Consider the following 17205-nt stretch of genomic DNA (forward strand, 5'->3'; position numbering starts at 1 on the left):
GAGGGGGGGGGGTGCGTTGTATGAGACTACTAGACTCTGCCTGTTTTTGGTTTCGTTAATAAAATCGGAGGAAAACCTCTTTTATTCAAAAAAAAAAAGATCTGCATGTCGGCGACTTGAAGCTTAAAAGTATGGCAAATTTTAACATGCTCATTACATTTAATTACGATCGCCCTGATGTCGCAGCTAGACATGCTCATATTCTTCCATGATAATGATGTTGATGATGATGTTTTGTCGTATGCTACGCGTGGACGTACAACCGACAAGTACGGCGTGAGATGCCCACAAGCTTAAGGTCCCCCAAGCGCATGATGGTAATGTAATTACTGGTGATCAGCTGGCTTCGCGGGTGTCATGGTCAAACAAAAATGGATTGAAAAGTTGAAAGAGAGTTTTGCAATATACGCACGTTAGAGTACATCACAACACATGCCCACCATTGTAGGTACACTGACATCTCAACGTCTCACATTCCATGTGTGTTTACTACGTGTAGTATCATTGTGTGTTGTCGTTGCGTGCATGGATACAAGATGGGCAAGTATGATACGAGATGCCCACAAGATCTTCCAAAGTCTCAAGCCCATGATGATGAAAATAATAATAATAACAAACATAATCAGTGAGCTGGCTCCCGTGTCATGGTCCCCAGCACCAGAAAAAAATGGGTCTTCAAAGTTGGAGACACGGGAGCTCTGGGAGAGGTAAACACAAGACGCACACATATATTCTTGACAACGAAATGTCTGGGACATTGGCCGCTGCGTAAATTATTTTGTTTCTTGCTTCCTGTTTGTGATAGGTCCGTGCTGTGCAATGAGCACACGGAAGAGATATCCATTGGGACTGCAGTTTTGCCATGCACTGTTGGAATACCATCGCCCCCAATAAGAAAAGAGGACTCTCAAGTTACGATGAAATTTGCCTGGCCAGCTTAGAGCAACTCCAATGGGGCGACCCAAACGGACGTCGCATTTATCCGTTTTTTGTCTGTTTGGATCGGCCGCCCGCCTGCCGTCCTCCCAGTTTTGCATTAGGATCGGCAATGCGTCCAACACGCCGACCCATTTCATGTCCGCATTCAACTTTTAAATAAAAAACGCCTGCGGCCGATCATGCCAGCAGCCATGTCTCATGCCAGCGCCGGCATACAATGCCGGATTCAGAAAACACCACAGTTCATGCTGGCACACATGTCAGCACACAAAAAATGGTGGGACTTGAGTTCGACCACGCCATCACGGCTCTCGTAGTCATGCCGGCACACCTGCCGGCATACAAAAAGATGGCCCCTCGACGCCATAGATCACTCGTCGTCGAACTTGAGCATGTCGGCCTGCATCTTCTCGAACCACGACCTCTTCCTTGGCGATAAGGCGTTGAGATCCACCTTCATGATCTCCACCCCGGTCATCATGCTTGCAAGAGCCACTTCTTTCGCCTTTGTCTTGGCGTTGGCGGCCTCGATCTCTAGCATCTTGGCTTGCTTCTCCGCCTCGAGCTCGAACATCTTGGCTTGCTTCTCGGCGTCAAGATCAAGCCTCCTCCTTTGGATCTCCATGAAAGCATCCATTTGCTCCGCCTTGAAACGCCGGCGCTCCTCCTCTCTTGAGTCCTTCTTATTCATCATGCCGTCCACGCTCACGTTCAAGGCGTTGGTGGCCGCATCTCGCTTGTCCTCCTTGGAGTTGGTCTTCCCCCGCGGCCGTGCCGGCTCGCCCTCCCCAACATCCTCCACGGCGCGCTTCCCCCCACGTGCCTTGAGCGCGGCATATTGTGCCTTGAACTTCTCTTCGTCCTTGATGACCCGATAGCAATGGGAGAGGTTGAAGCACTTGCCATTGTGTTGAACCTTGAATGCCTCTAAAGCTTGAAATGCTTACAAAATGTTTCCATGCAAGCATATGAGCAAGTGATCTTGATGGCACAAAAGAGGGCGGCTTGCTAGCATACCATGTCTTGCACGCCGATGCCGCTCACGGGGCGGACCTTGACGCTCTTAAGGGTGGCGCAAAACTTGTTGCACTCTTGTTGGATCACCCTCCACCGCTTGGAAATGGAGACCCACCCGCGCGTGCTCACAAATTGGTAAGGTGGAAACTTCTTGCGCTCATGAAACTCGCGGTGCGCACGAGTCCAAAAGGTCGAATGCTTTTGCTCGGCGCCCGTCTTTGGGTCTTGTCCAATGTCTCGCCAACACTCACAAAGAAGTTTGTCCTCGACAGCTGTGTACGCCTTCGTGCGCTTGCTCTTGCGCTTCGGCTTAGGACCGGCGGTTTGGTTGGCGAGCTCGTCCTCGAACAAAGGCTCCACTTCAATGTCGCACTCGTCATCTTCCTCTAGCCCATAGTCCTTCGGGAACTCGTGGTCGAGGGGGAAGCCGTCCAGGTCGATGCCGACCTGATCACGCATGAAGGCCGCTTGATCGGGATCATAGCCAGCGGCCGGCGTGAACGCCCCGTGGCCGTCCTGGCTTTGCGTCTCCTCTGGATCGTAGCCAGCGCCCGGCGCACCACCCTCGAAGATGAGGTGTTGCATGAAGTCCTCGTCGACGGCGGACGACATTTCCTCGAACAGGTTATGGGCGTCCGGGAGACCGCCGGCCGGCGTCTGTCGCACGCATTTCCTCATGCCTCCAGACGACGAGCCACCGACCACCGGGTGGCGTTGAGGTCGATGGGCACGGGCGCGGGCGTGCAAGGCGCAACCACGCTCACGTCGGGTGAGCACTCCCCGGAGAGGCGGGAGGCCTGTGGGTAGACGTGGAAGCCGGGGACCGGGTTGCAAGCCGATGCGCAGGGTGAGTCGGGCATCACCATCCGAGGAAACGCCGACGAGCCGGTGCTGGCCGCGGCAACGGCGGCTTGGATGAGGTTGTGCTGGCTAGGGTTTACCCCAAGCATGTAGAGCGCCTCCCTCGTTGCTGCGGCGACGCGGGCGTTGGTGAACTCCTGCTGCGCGGCAGCGACGGCGGCGACTGCGCAGCGGCCTCATCCCTCGCGTCCGCGGCATGCCTCCGGCCCTTCATCTTGGCCGACTCGCTTGCCCGTTGTTCGGGCGTCAGCGCCTTCTTCGGCTTGGTTGCCGCGGCGGTCTTGCGCGGGGCACGAGGCTTGCCTTTCCCGGAGGGGGCGACGGCGCCGGACGAGGCGAGGGAGGCGAGGCCGGCGGCGGCGTCGAGGTCGAGGTCGATGGCATCCTCCATGGCTGGTCGGGGGGCGGGGGCGCACGCGGGCGGGAGCGTTTTTGGAGAAAATGAGGGGAAATGATGGTGGCTGCCACCGACAGGCGGGCCCGGGAAGAGGAGTAGGCGCGCGCGTCCGTCTCGTGTCCGCACCGACGCAAATCCGGCTCAAAATTGAGCCTGAAATGGGTCGCCCGCGGACGAAAAATGGACGCGCGTCCGTTTGGGTCGGCGCGTTGGGCCGCCACTTTTGTCCGCGCCGACCCAAACGGACACGGGCGTACGAAATGGATCGCTCCATTGGAGTTTCTCTTAGTCCTTCCTATAGATTTGACATTAGACATCATCGTCATGGGATGCTGGAGTACATGGATGGTCAGAAATGATAAGATCTTTAAGCAAGTGCCTGCTCATCCTATCAGCTGGAATTCCTATTTGAAAGAAGGACTCTATTATTCAATGCTGAGAGCTAAACAAGTCAAGGCCAACAAGCTTCAGTCCTGAATTAGTAACAATCTGTAGTCCATGATTAATTTTGATAGAGCTGGTATTGGGTGATTTATGATGTATTCTGGACTTCCTTTGTATATACTTTTTTTAATATAATTGAAATACCGTAAAGCAATTCTTCTACGGTAAGAGTTTAAAAAGAAGTCCGTGCATCGCATATGATTGCTTTTACAAAATTAGCACCCTACCGCGCATGTTTATCCGTAGCATGTGTGACAGTAACACACCTCTAGCAAACCATGCAAGACAATGATTCACATCTGTGTGTGCGATAGTTTTTTTTGAAGTGTATGTAATTACCTTAACTGTACTAGTGCTAGTATTGACCAAGTACAATAAGCTCACTTGGTCGAAAAAGTGCTGGTACAAACCAAAGTTTAAGATCGCGGCCAAAAGGGTTTAGCGGCTGGCTCTTCAAAACGCTACGGCCGCTATGCCATTTAGCGGGAACAGTACATATGCATGTTTGTCTAAAGAAATTTAGGATTTTCAGCAGAAAACAGAGGATTTTCTTGGAAGCACTGTTGAAAATCTAAGCTACAACCTACAAGTCGTGCAATACCAATAGGCTGACATGCTTGCTTGTATTGAATCAACAAACGATAGAGATTAGAGAGGATCAGAGCAATCCTGTACCTCCTGGAGATATACTGCGAGTTGGAACCGTGTGAGACTGAGCTATCATTATGGAGTGTGGACACATCGACGTCGTCCTGCAGAGGCCTTCGTCGCCGGTCGCAGCGTTGGCGTTACGACAGCAGTGTAGGTTGCGGCTCCTGCCAGGTGCTCTGGTCTCCGCTTTGCTGCCTCGCACATCAGTGCATCCGACTTCCGGCGAAGCAGCCGCCGGCCCACCGAGCGCAGCTGGGAAGAACCGCGCAGCCGCCGCAGCAGCTGAGAAGGGAATGGGGATAGCGATGAGTTAGGTTTTCTGGATGAGCTGCTCCTCTGTCCTCTCCATCGGGGCAAATGTGGGCCTGGCTCTTGTTGGGCCTCTGTTTCAGCCCGTCCCAGCGAAATTGCAGCGAGCGCAAATGAGTTTTGCGCCGTTTCGCGCAGCGATCGCGTGATTAGCCACATATCGCGTTTTTTAAGGCATCGCGTCGCGGGAAGGCTTCCAGCCAGCGATCGCGCAATTTTCGTCCGCGATTTAAAAGTTTGGTACAAACTCAAGCAAACCTAAAGAAAAAGTACAAAAAACCAATTACTCGTCGCCATCCACCTTGTTGATGAGCTGTTATGACATTTATTCTTTTTCGAGCTCCCCATCAAGTGTTGGTGCCTATATATAGTTTCCATCAACCGTGGTTCATAGTGATCATATAGCCAGAATCAGATAACGATAGGATATTCATCCGTTGTGCCCACATAATTTATCTCCGAGTATGCTAGTCATGGCAGATAGTACTCAAGACAATTCCTCTCATTTTATTTTGTTAAAGTCATGTTTTTAGGAAATATGAAATATATATTGGGCCATATGTGCACACTACTACAAATATGTTAATTAGATTTGGGAGGCGTTAGGAAACGATTATCTTGTAGACACTACTCCAAAAGCGGTGAATCAAATGACATTTTTCCTATAAGAATTGAGATGCATGACATCTATTATTCTTTGTTTTTTTTCTATTCCTATCACTATTTTAAATAGCCCGCTATAGCGTTTACAAAAGGTCTTGCGCTAAGAGACTTTGGTCCAAACAAATAAACAAACATTTTAAATAGCGCGCTATAGCATTTGAAGAGGTCCGCCTCTAAGATGCTTAGCGCGCTGTTTAAAACTATGATTCCTATCCTATGAAACAAAGAAGACCTTATATGTGTGCAATATTTTTATAGTAGGCTTTGGTACAATTTCCTGTCACTAGCTACATCCTTGCCCATGAATTTTATTAGACTTAATTTCCTAGCTGTTTTCCATATAGCTGTTTCGGGTGTACTGCAGTAATACGCAGCATATATATGCCAGGTCTCAGTTATTTACATACTTATTAATTTTGGATTTTAGAATTTTACCATTTGTTTCCGTAGTGACAAGACAGTGACCTTCATTTGGAGCCTATGTACGAGCACTTGTGGCCTTCTCCTTTAAATGAGTGAGCACTGCAAGTTGTTTCAGGTTCTGCAGATTTCCTGACTAATGCAAAAGCAGACCTTGCATTTAAACTGCACATGCACGCATGATCTAAATAAGTAACTTTTCACACACTCTAATATCTTTAAATAAGTAACTTTTCACCACTTTTCACAAGGGGCAATATGTTGTGCGTAGCTTGTCCTTCTGTTCGCAGAAGCATTGACAAGCCACCACCTGGTACCTTAATCATGCCTCCTTTGGCAGTGCACGGTTAGAGTCACTGGAGCTAGATGTTTGCACGGTTTTCGAGAGCCAGCGGAGCACGTCGACCTGAGCGCGCAGGTGCATGGCGTAGTCCATGGCCTCGCGTAACAGAGTGGCCTCGTCGACGGTGGAGTTCCGGCCTCCCGGTATCACCTCCCTCAGTGCCATGGTCCTGCTGCTCACCAGCCTCCCCGGAGTGTCGCCACCACCGGCGCGGCCTGATCTCCCCAAGTACCTCTTACGGTGGCAGCACCTCCTCACGGTCCTCCTACACCTCTGCACCTTGCACGCGCTGGACGCCGGTGCCAAGATGGCCTTGGGCCACCTCGCTCCGCCTCCATGCGCAGCCGCCATGGCGACGTCCACGGAGGACTTGACGGCGCGCTTCCTCTCGTGGAGGCTCGTGGCGCCGCGGAAGGTTGTGCTCGTGCGTGCTTGGAGCTGGAGGCTTGGGAGGAGGTTCTTGAGGAACTCCTGCTTGAAGGACTTGATGCTGGTGCTAGGGCCTTGCATGGCTTCTCTTCTCTTTTGACTTTTTGTAAGATGTCTTCTCTTTGCTTGGGCAGACACAAGATGTACTTGCTGTAGTAATTAGTACCAGAAACAGGGGCGCTCCTCCTGCTTAAATAGGACTAGTCTATCACCGGTAGCTGATTCATAATTTCTCACACATGCAAGAACGATTTTTGCCGTTGTTGTCGATAATAACATTTTCTGCAGTGCTAGATCCGGCTTCCTTCTTCTTTGTGTCGAATTGTGTTTTTCAAACTGGTCGGTTTAATAGCTCGGTTAGGTTTTGGCGATGGTTGTAAGGCTTGACTCCTTGCCCTGGTGATCGAGAGGGGGGGGGGTGCGTTGTATGAGACTACTAGACTCTGCCTGTTTTTGGTTTCGTTAATAAAATCGGAGGAAAACCTCTTTTATTCAAAAAAAAAGATCTGCATGTCGGCGACTTGAAGCTTAAAAGTATGGCAAATTTTAACATGCTCATTACATTTAATTACGATCGCCCTGATGTCGCAGCTAGACATGCTCATATTCTTCCATGATAATGATGTTGATGATGATGTTTTGTCGTATGCTACGCGTGGACGTACAACCGACAAGTACGGCGTGAGATGCCCACAAGCTTAAGGTCCCCCAAGCGCATGATGGTAATGTAATTACTGGTGATCAGCTGGCTTCGCGGGTGTCATGGTCAAACAAAAATGGATTGAAAAGTTGAAAGAGAGTTTTGCAATATACGCACGTTAGAGTACAGCACAACACATGCCCACCATTGCAGGTACACTGACATCTCAACGTCTCACATTCCATGTGTGTTTACTACGTGTAGTATCATTGTGTGTTGTCGTTGCGTGCATGGATACAAGATGGGCAAGTATGATACGAGATGCTCACAAGATCTTCCAAAGTCTCAAGCGCATGATGATGAAAATAATAATAATAACAAACATAATCAGTGAGCTGGCTCCCGTGCCATGGTCCCCAGCACCAGAAAAAAATGGGTCTTCAAAGTTGGAGACACGGGAGCTCTGGGAGAGGTAAACACAAGACGCACACACATATTCTTGACAACGAAATGTCTGGGACATTGGCCGCTGCGTAAATTATTTTGTTTCTTGCTTCCTGTTTGTGATAGGTCCGTGCTGTGCAATGAGCACACGGAAGAGATATCCATGCATTTATTCTGGGACTGCAGTTTTGCCATGCACTGTTGGAATACCATCGCCCCCAATAAGAAAAGAGGACTCTCAAGTTATGATGAAATTTTCCTGGCCAGCTTAGAGCAACTCCAATGGGGCGACCCAAACGGACGTCGCATTTATCCGTTTTTTGTCTGTTTGGGTCGGCCGCCCGCCTGCCGTCCTCCCAGTTTTGCATTAGGATCGGCAATGCGTCCAACGCGCCGACCCATTTCATGTCCGCATTCAACTTTTAAATAAAAGAGGCCCGCGGCCAATCATGCCAGCGGCCATGTCTCATGCCAGCGCCGGCATACAATGCCGGCTTCAGAAAACACCATAGTTCATGCTGGCACACATGTCAGCACACAAAAAATGGTGGGACTTGAGTTCGACCACGCCATCGAGGCTCCCGTAGTCATGCCGGCCCACCTGCCGGCACACAAAAAGATGGCCCCTCGACGCCATAGATCACTCGTCGTCGAACTTGAGCATGTCGGCCTGCATCTTCTCGAACCACGGCTCTTCCTTGGCGATAAGTGAAGGAAATATGCCCTAGAGGCAATAATAAAGTTATTATTTATTTCCTTATATCATGATAAATGTTTATTATTCATGCTAGAATTGTATTAACCGGAAACATAATACATGTGTGAATACATAGACAAACAGAGTGTCACTATTATGCCTCTACTTGACTAGCTCGTTAATCAAAGATGGTTACGTTTCCTAACCATAGACAAAAGAGTTGTTACTTGATTAGCGGGATCACATCATTAGTTGAATGATCTGATTGACATGACCCATTCCCTTAGCTTAGCACCCGATCGTTTAGTATGTTGCTATTGCTTTCTTCATTACTTATACATGTTCCTATGACTATGAGATTATGTAACTCCCGTGTGCCGGAGGAACACTTTGTGTGCTACCAAACGTCACAACGTAACTGGGTGATTATAAAGGGTGTGTTTGGTAGCTGTTCCCACCCTAGCATAGTTGTTCTCATTTGAGACATGCTTAGTCTAGACATGCTCAGTACATGCAACTGCAGTTGTTTGGTAGCAATGTATGTACTGATGCATGCTGAGCTGAGACTGTGTTTGGTAGGCTGCATCAGACGAGACATGTTGCACAGAGACTGTGTTTGGTAGCCTGTATCTGAGGTATGTTGCATGAATGATTTTTTTGCCGCCAAGACAAATATTGAAACAACATTTCGACAACCATGGAACAATTAGAGCAATAAAATGTTACCATGCCAACATAATTTGAACAATGATAATACAAATAAAATAATCAACAATTAACATAACACATGATAACCTTGATTTGAAGCAGTGCATCACTAGATTCATATTACATCAGAATAATAACCATAATTCGTACCAGTGCATCACTAGATTCATATTACATAGTCTCATTTGAAGTCCACCTTATAATAGGCATTACAAAAGGGATAGTCTCATCAAGCACCAACTAACAACAACTCAAAGAAGACTGGGATTGGCTTTCAAGATTCGCTTGAACGATGCTTTTCGAACTTCATCATCCATCTTCACAAAGTTAAGGCCTTTTGCCTTATGTTCTGTGAGATAATCTAAAACAGCCAAGCGCTCATCTTGATCAAACACAAGAAGGTCCATGACAGCCTTGTACAAGTCAGGGTGTGTTTCAGCATGGCAAGTGTTGTTGATAGCACTTGCAATCTCACGCATAGCATCAGTCATGTTGCTACACTGGATTGAGTCCTCCTCTGTCAAGCCAGATGCCCTCTTTCTCTTCTTATTTGAAGTAGGAGAAGGGTCCTGAGTGGCACTAGCAGTAGGAAGTACAAAGTTAGATCCAGGAAGATGTTGCAATACCTCATCTGTTGTTCCTTCCCCCTCCATGACATTCGGTTTATCCTTGTCTTCCACAACAATAGGCATTCCTAGGGGCACACCGGGGCCCATTGCATATTTCCCAGTGGCATGCTTATTAGCAAAGCCAAGTTCCATATAGTCGTAGTTCTCGAGTGGAGAATTGAGCAATTCAGCATCTGCTGGATGATCCTGCAACACCATTTGAACAAAAATAATTAACCGAGACATCATTTCAGCTATGAAACATCATTATTTTTGGCAAAACTATATCATTTTAACACTCTTTGAGCACTAAGATAACTCATTTCAGCATTCAAAAAAGGCTGGTACATGGACATGCATACCTGAGTGTGGCCCAAATAGTGTTGTTCTTCTAGCACTACCATCTTCTTGTCATCATCCCAAAGTGCCCCACTTAAAGCCTTCAAATAGACAAGCCTTGTCCACCTATTCCTCCACTTGCGAATATGATTGTGCACTTGCGTAATAGACACGTCATAACCAACGAAAGAAGATATACGCTTTGCAACTTTCAATTTTTCAACCTCTTTGAATCCTTTGTCAGTCTTGGCACCTCTTGCCGCCACCTCTGAAAGGCCTTTCAACATCAACGCCGACATAGGAGGAGTCCAGTTCATGACCTTGGGGCCCTTCTTGGGAAGAGCACCAACACTTGAAACCTCCTGCACCTCATCATCCATCTACAACATAGACAATCCAGAAGTTAATATTTCAGCTCAAAAACATGAAGTCCAACACACAAAAACACGTTTCAGCACATAAAAAGCATATTTCAGCAGCTTACAATCATATTTCAGCTCATAAAAATGAATTCCAGCACACAAAAACACATTTCAGCACATAAATAAGCATACTTCAGCCCATCAAAATCATGTTTCAGCACATAAACAGTACATCAATAGTTTTACAACACCAAGACACATGATACATCAAATGTTTGCTAGCCCTCTATTCGCCCACATATGATTTGCAAATTCATCTCTCTTATGAGCCCAAGAAATATTGTCATGGACAATATCATTGTGATCTTCATCATTGGGTTCTGGATCCCATGTCTCCTCAGGTGGGAAATACTCATCCTCACCATATTGAAGTACCCAATTGTGAAGAATTGCACAAGCTAGCACTACTTTTACTTGGGTCTTGTAACCATGGAACGGCTTATTGTAGACAAACTTCCAACTGTTTTTGTATGCGGAAAAAGCCCTTTCAACCGTTGTCCTCAAAGAAGAGTGTCTTAAGTTGAACAACTCTTTAGCATTTTGAGGATGGTTCCCTCGTCCATACTCTTTCAAGTGGTACCTCGTGCCACGGTATGGTGGAAGAAAACCCGGCCTCACAGCATACCCCGCATCAACAAGGAAGAATTTTCCTATGAAATAGCAACTATTAGCTATGGGTAGAAATATTAATATATTTAGGTAGTAGGCCCTAATTTATTACCTGTAGGAACTTTCAACCCATCTTCCCTCTCCAATGCATTTGCAAGTATAAGGGCATCATGAGCTGATCCCTCCCAACCCGCAAGTACATAGGTAAACTTTAGATCAAAGTCTACCGCAGCCATGACATTTTGGGTAGTCCCCACCTTTCTACCCCTAAAGGCAACTGAGATACTTTTTGGGACTCTAGCAAGTACATGAGTCCCATCAATTGCTCCAACACAATCCTAATTAAAAAAGGCAAATGATTGTTATTCATAAGTCACATTGATTGTTTGTATTTGTTTGCAAAAATAATTACCTTGAAATATGGATTGAAGCGAGTGCTTTCTTGTATTTTATGATGACAATGTTTGGAGGGAGGCCGAATCATCTCATCTCTCAACTCCCCAATAGCATAAAGCACTGCCTTAAAATACCTACTAATGACTTCGGTAGATCTTCTAAAGATCGGTTGAAGTGTCCTATACCTTTGGTTATGGCCAACTACTAGAAGAAACATGGCTACTTGTTCCTCGATAGAAGTATGGATGCTATCCAACAACAGATTTCTCTCTCTAAATATAGCACACAAACGGAAAAAGGAGCTTTTCTCATTCTTAATTGATTTGAACAATTTATGTCACTAGAGTGATAAATATATCTCAAATTGGACTCTCTAGATATGGCACGATCGACCATGCTGCCCACGGTTATCCTTGCGGTTTGTTGCCTAGCTCTTCTAAACATGATCATCTTGTATGCATACAATCCAGCCACTAGACCGGCTCCTCTCACAATTAATTGCCTTCATTTTCTTGCCAATTCATCCATCTATCACAATACAAACAAATTGATACTTAGCACAACAGATTTTTTGCCAATTCATCCAGCATGACAAGCAATGAACAAACTAAAATATGAGCATAATAGGTACAACAATCATAAGTTATACATCTACTATAATAATTTTGACCACTTATACATGATAATCATAAGGGAACAGAGGAGCAGTTTCTGGTCAGAAGCAGCGGCTACAACCTGTGAGCCCAAGGTAGGAAGGAAGGGGTGAGGAGGGCGGAGGGGAACGAGGCAGGAAGGAAGGGGTGAGGAAGCTACCTCTCTGGCGGCGACGGTTGGCTAGGCCTGGCGGCGGCGAGATCCACGTGCGGCGGCCGCGATTTGAAGACCAGGGCGGTGGCGAGGTAGACCGGCGCGGTGGCGAGGTAGACCGGCGCGGTGGCGAGGTAGACCGGGGCGGCGGTTACGGCGGCGAGGTGGAAGAACAGGGGGCCGGCGGGGATGAAGATCAGGCGCCAGTCGCCATGGTTCGCGGCCTCGCGGGAGAGAGATGCCAGATGGGGGCGAGGGGTGGCGGCTAGGTCAGCGAGAGGGGTGGGGCGAGCGTAGTGGGTCGGGAGGAGAATTTTGCTAGGGTCCAAGAGCCACGCTGAGCCCAGCTCGCATGTATGTGGGTGCTCCAGTGAGCATAGCTCGGGGCCTTTTTTGCATCAGACGGGCTATGCCCAGAAAAGCCCATACACCCCGCCAAACACGTGAAAGTGGGTTGGGTAGAGAACTTTTAGTCTCATACACCCTCCGCGCAGGCTACCAAACACACCCAAAGGTGCTCTACAGGTGTCTCCAAAGGTACATGTTGGGTTGACATATTTCGAGATTAGGATTTGTCACTCCGATCGTCGGAGAGGTATCTCTGGGCCCTCTCGGTAATGCACATCACATAAGCCTTGCAAGCATTGCAACCAATGAGTTAGTTGCGAGATGATGTATTACGGAACGAGTAAAGAGACTTGCCGGCAACGAGATTGAACTAGGTATTGGATACCGACGATCGAATCTCGGGCAAGTAACATACCGATGACAAAGGGAACAACGTATGTTGTTATGCGGTCTGACCGATAAAGATCTTCGTAGAATATGTAGGAGCCAATATGGGCATCCAGGTCCCGCTATTGGTTATTGACCAGAGACGTGTCTCGGTCATGTCTACATTGTTCTCGAACCGTAGGGTCCGCACGCTTAACGTTACGATGACAGTTATTATGAGTTTATGCATTTTGATGTACCGAAGTTAGTTCGGAGTCCCGGATGTGATCACGGACATGACGACGAGTCTCGAAATGATCGAGACATAAAGATTGATATATTGGAAGCCTACATTTGGACATCGGATTCATTCCGGGTGAAATCGGGATTTTACCGGAGTACCGGGGGGTTACCGGACCCCCCGGGGGTTAATGGGCCTACATGGGCCATAAGGGAGAAGAGAGGGGCCGGCCAGGGAAGGCCACGCGCCCCCTCCCCCTAGTCCGAATAGGACAAGGAAGGGGGGGGGGGCGCCCCCTTTCCTCTTCTCCCTCCCCCTTTCCTTCTCCAACAAGGCAAGAGAGGGGGAGTCCTACTCCCGATGGGAGTAGGACTCCTCCAGGCGCACCCCTTGGGGCCGGCCGCACCTCCCCCTCCCTCCTTTATATACGGGGGCAAGGGGGCACCCTAGAACACACAAGTTGATCCTCGTGATCGTTCCTTAGCCGTGTGCGGTGCGCCCTTCCACCATATTCCACCTCGATCATATCGTTGCAGTGCTTAGGCGAAGCCCTGCGTCGGTAGAACATCATCATCGTCACCACGCCGTCGTGCTGACGGAACTCATCCCCGAAGCTTTGCTGGATCGGAGCCCGGGGAGCGTCATCGAGCTGTACGTGTGCTAAGAACTCGGAGGTGCCGGAGTAACGGTACTTGGATCAGTCGGATCGGGAAGACGTACGACTACTTCCTCTACGTTGCATCAACGCTTCCGCTTCGGTCTACGAGGGTACGTAGACAACACTCTCCCCTCTCGTTGCTATGCATCACCATGATCTTGCGTGTGCGTAGGAATTTTTTTGAAATTACTACGTTCCCCAACAGTGGTATCAGAGCCTAGGTTTTATGTGTTGATGTTATATGCACGAGTAGAACACAAGTGAGTTGTGGGCGATATAAGTCATACTGCTTACCAGCATGTCACACTTTGGTTCGGCGGTATTGTTGGACGAAGCGGCCCGGACCAACATTACGCGTACGCTTACGCGAGACCGGTTCTCCCGACGTGCTTTGCATAGAGGTGGCTTGCGGGTGACAGTTTCTCCAACTTTAGTTGAACCGAGTGTGGCTATGCCCGGTCCTTGCGAAGGTTAAAACAACACCAACTTGACAAACTATCGTTGTGGTTTTGATGCGTAGGTAAGATTGGTTCTTGCTTAAGCCCGTAGCAGCCACGTAAAACTTGCAAACAACAAAGTAGAGGACGTCTAACTTGTTTTTGCAGGGCATGTTGTGATGTGATATGGTCAAGACATGATGCTAAGTTTTATTGTATGAGATGATCATTTTTTGTAACCGAGTTATCGGCAACTGGCAGGAGCCATATGGTTGTCGCTTTATTGTATGCAATGCAATCGCCCTGTAATGCTTTACTTTATCACTAAGCGGTAGCGATAGTCGTAGAAGCATAAGATTGGCGAGACGACAACGATGCTACGATGGAGATCAAGGTGTCGCGCCGGTGACGATGGTGATCATGACAGTGCTTCGGAGATGGAGATCACAAGCACAAGATGATGATGGCCATATCATATCACTTATATTGATTGCATGTGATGTTTATTTTTTTGCATCTTATCTTGCTTTGATTGACGGTAGCATTATAAGATGATCTCTCACTAATTATCAAGAAGTGTTCTCCCTGAGTATGCACCGTTGCCAAAGTTCATCGTGCCCAGACACCACGTGATGATCGGGTGTGATAAGCTCTACGTCCATCTACAACGGGTGCAAGCCAGTTTTGCACACGCAGAATACTCGGGTTAAACTTGACGAGCCTAGCATATGCAGATATGGCCTCAGAACACGGAGACCGAAAGGTCGAGCGTGAATCATATAGTAGATATGATCAACATAATGATGTTCACCATTGAAAACTACTCCATTTCACGTGATGATCGGTTATGGTTTAGTTGATTTGGATCACGTGATCACTTAGAGGATTAGAGGGATGTCTATCTAAGTGGGAGTTCTTCAAGTAATTTGATTAATTAAACTTAAATTTATCATGAACTTAGTACCTAATAGTATCTTGCTTATGTATGTTTGATTGTAGATAGATGGCCCGTGCTGTTGTTCCGTTGAATTTTAATGTGTTCATTGAGAAAGCAAAGTTGAAAGATGATGGTAGCAATTACACGGACTGGGTCCGTAACTTGAGGATTATCCTCATTGCTGCACAGAAGAATTACGTCCTGGAAGCACCGCTGGGTGCCAGGCCTGCTGCTAGAGCAACACCAGATGTTATGAACGTCTGGCAAAGCAAAGCTGATGACTACTCGATAGTTCAGTGTGCCATGCTTTACGGCTTAGAATCGGGACTTCAACGACGTTTTGAACGTCATGGAGCATATGAGATGTTCCAGGAGTTGAAGTTAATATTTCAAGCAAATGCCCGGATTGAGAGATATGAAGTCTCCAATAAGTTCTATAGCTGCAAGATGGAGGAGAACAGTTCTGTCAGTGAGCATATACTCAAAATGTCTGGGTATAATAATCACTTGATTCAATTGGGAGTTAATCTTCCAGATGATTGCGTCATTGACAGAATTCTCCAATCACTGCCACCAAGCTACAAGAGCTTTGTGATGAACTATAATATGCAAGGGATGAATAAGACTATTCTCGAGCTCTTCGCAATGCTAAAAGCTGCGGAGGTAGAAATCAAGAAGGAGCATCAAGTGTTGATGGTCAACAAGACCACTAGTTTCAAGAAAAAGGGCAAAGGGAAGAAGAAGGGGAACTTCAAAAGGAACGGCAAGCAAGTTGCTACTCGAGAGAAGAAACCCAAGTCTGGACCTAAGCCTGAAACTGAGTGCTTCTACTGCAAGCAGACTGGTCACTGGAAGCGGAACTGCCCCAAGTATTTGGCGGATAAGAAGGATGGCAAGGTGAACAAAGGTATATGTGATATATATGTTATTGATGTGTACCTTACTAGAGCTCGCAGTAGCACCTGGGTATTTGATACTGGTTCTGTTGCTAATATTTGCAACTCGAAACAGGGACTACGGATTAAGCGAACACTGGCAAAGGACGAGGTGACGATGCGCATGGGAAATGGTTCCAAAGTCGATGTGATCGCGGTCGGCACGCTACCTCTACATCTACCTTCGGGATTAGTATTAGACCTAAATAATTGTTATTTGGTGCCAGCGTTGAGCATGAACATTATATCTGGATCTTGTTTGATGCGAGACGGTTATTCATTTAAATCAGAGAATAATGGTTGTTCTATTTATATGAGTAATATCTTGTATGGTCATGCACCTTTGAAGAGTGGTCTATTTTTATGAATCTCGATAGTAGTAACACACATATTCATAATGTTGAAGCCAAAAGATGCAGAGTTGATAATGATAGTGCAACTTATTTGTGGCACTGCCGTTTAGGTCATATCGGTATAAAGCGCATGAAGAAACTCCATACTGATGGACTGTTGGAACCACTTGATTATGAATCACTTGGTACTTGCGAACCTGCCTCATACGCAAGATGACTAAAACACCGTTCTCCGGTTCTATGGAGAGAGCAACAGATTTGTTGGAAATCATACATACAGATGTATGTGGTCCGATGAATATTGAGGCTCGTGGCGGATATCGTTATTTTCTCACCTTCACAGATGATTTAAGCAGATATGGGTATATCTACTTAATGAAACATAAGTCTGAAACATTTGAAAAGTTCAAGAATTTCAGAGTGAAGTTGAAAATCATCGTAACAAGAAAATAAAGTTTCTACGATCTGATCGTGGAGGAGAATATTTGAGTTACGAGTTTGGTGTACATTTGAAACAATGCGGAATAGTTTCGCAACTCACGCCACCCGGAACACCACAGCGTAATGGTGTGTCCGAACGTCGTAATCGTACTTTACTAGATATGGTGCGATCTATGATGTCTCTTACTGATTTACCGCTATCGTTTTGGGGTTATGCTTTAGAGACGGCCGCATTCACGTTAAATAGGGCACCATCGAAATCCGTTGAGACGACGCCTTATGAACTATGGTTTGATAAGAAACCAAAGTTGTCGTTTCTTAAAGTTTGGGGCTGCGATGCTTATGT

General features: G+C 47.1%; 2 protein-coding genes and 1 pseudogene across 3 annotated transcripts; all 3 read right to left on the bottom strand.

The window, feature by feature from the left end:
• Positions 1-5795: 5795 nt before the first annotated feature.
• LOC147961704 (transcription factor IBH1-like 1) lies at positions 5796-6608 on the bottom strand. The gene has a single exon (XM_087538024.1). It carries the CDS (start codon positions 6552-6554, stop codon positions 6024-6026), a length of 531 nt encoding a protein of 176 aa, XP_087394150.1. The 5' UTR covers positions 6555-6608; the 3' UTR covers positions 5796-6023.
• Positions 6609-9213: 2605 nt separating this feature from the next.
• LOC125519435 (uncharacterized) lies at positions 9214-10289 on the bottom strand. 2 transcript variants are annotated; one of them, XM_087534133.1, is made up of 2 exons: positions 9935-10289; positions 9214-9818 (listed from the first exon to the last, which is right to left on the bottom strand). In XM_087534133.1, the coding sequence occupies exons 1-2, from the start codon at positions 10287-10289 to the stop codon at positions 9214-9216; spliced, it is 960 nt and encodes a 319-aa protein (XP_087390259.1). The 2 variants fall into 2 exon arrangements, with proteins under 2 accessions (XP_087390259.1, XP_048540202.2); XM_048684245.2 differs by having other exon boundaries at positions 9214-9777; positions 9933-10289.
• Positions 10290-11313: 1024 nt separating this feature from the next.
• On the bottom strand, positions 11314-11864 carry LOC147961705 (uncharacterized; annotated as a pseudogene).
• Positions 11865-17205: the final 5341 nt, after the last annotated feature.

Source organism: Triticum urartu, chromosome 7A (assembly GCF_056163025.1).
Source record: "Triticum urartu cultivar PI428250 chromosome 7A, HENAU_Tu73, whole genome shotgun sequence".
Lineage (NCBI taxonomy): Eukaryota > Viridiplantae > Streptophyta > Magnoliopsida > Poales > Poaceae > Triticum > Triticum urartu.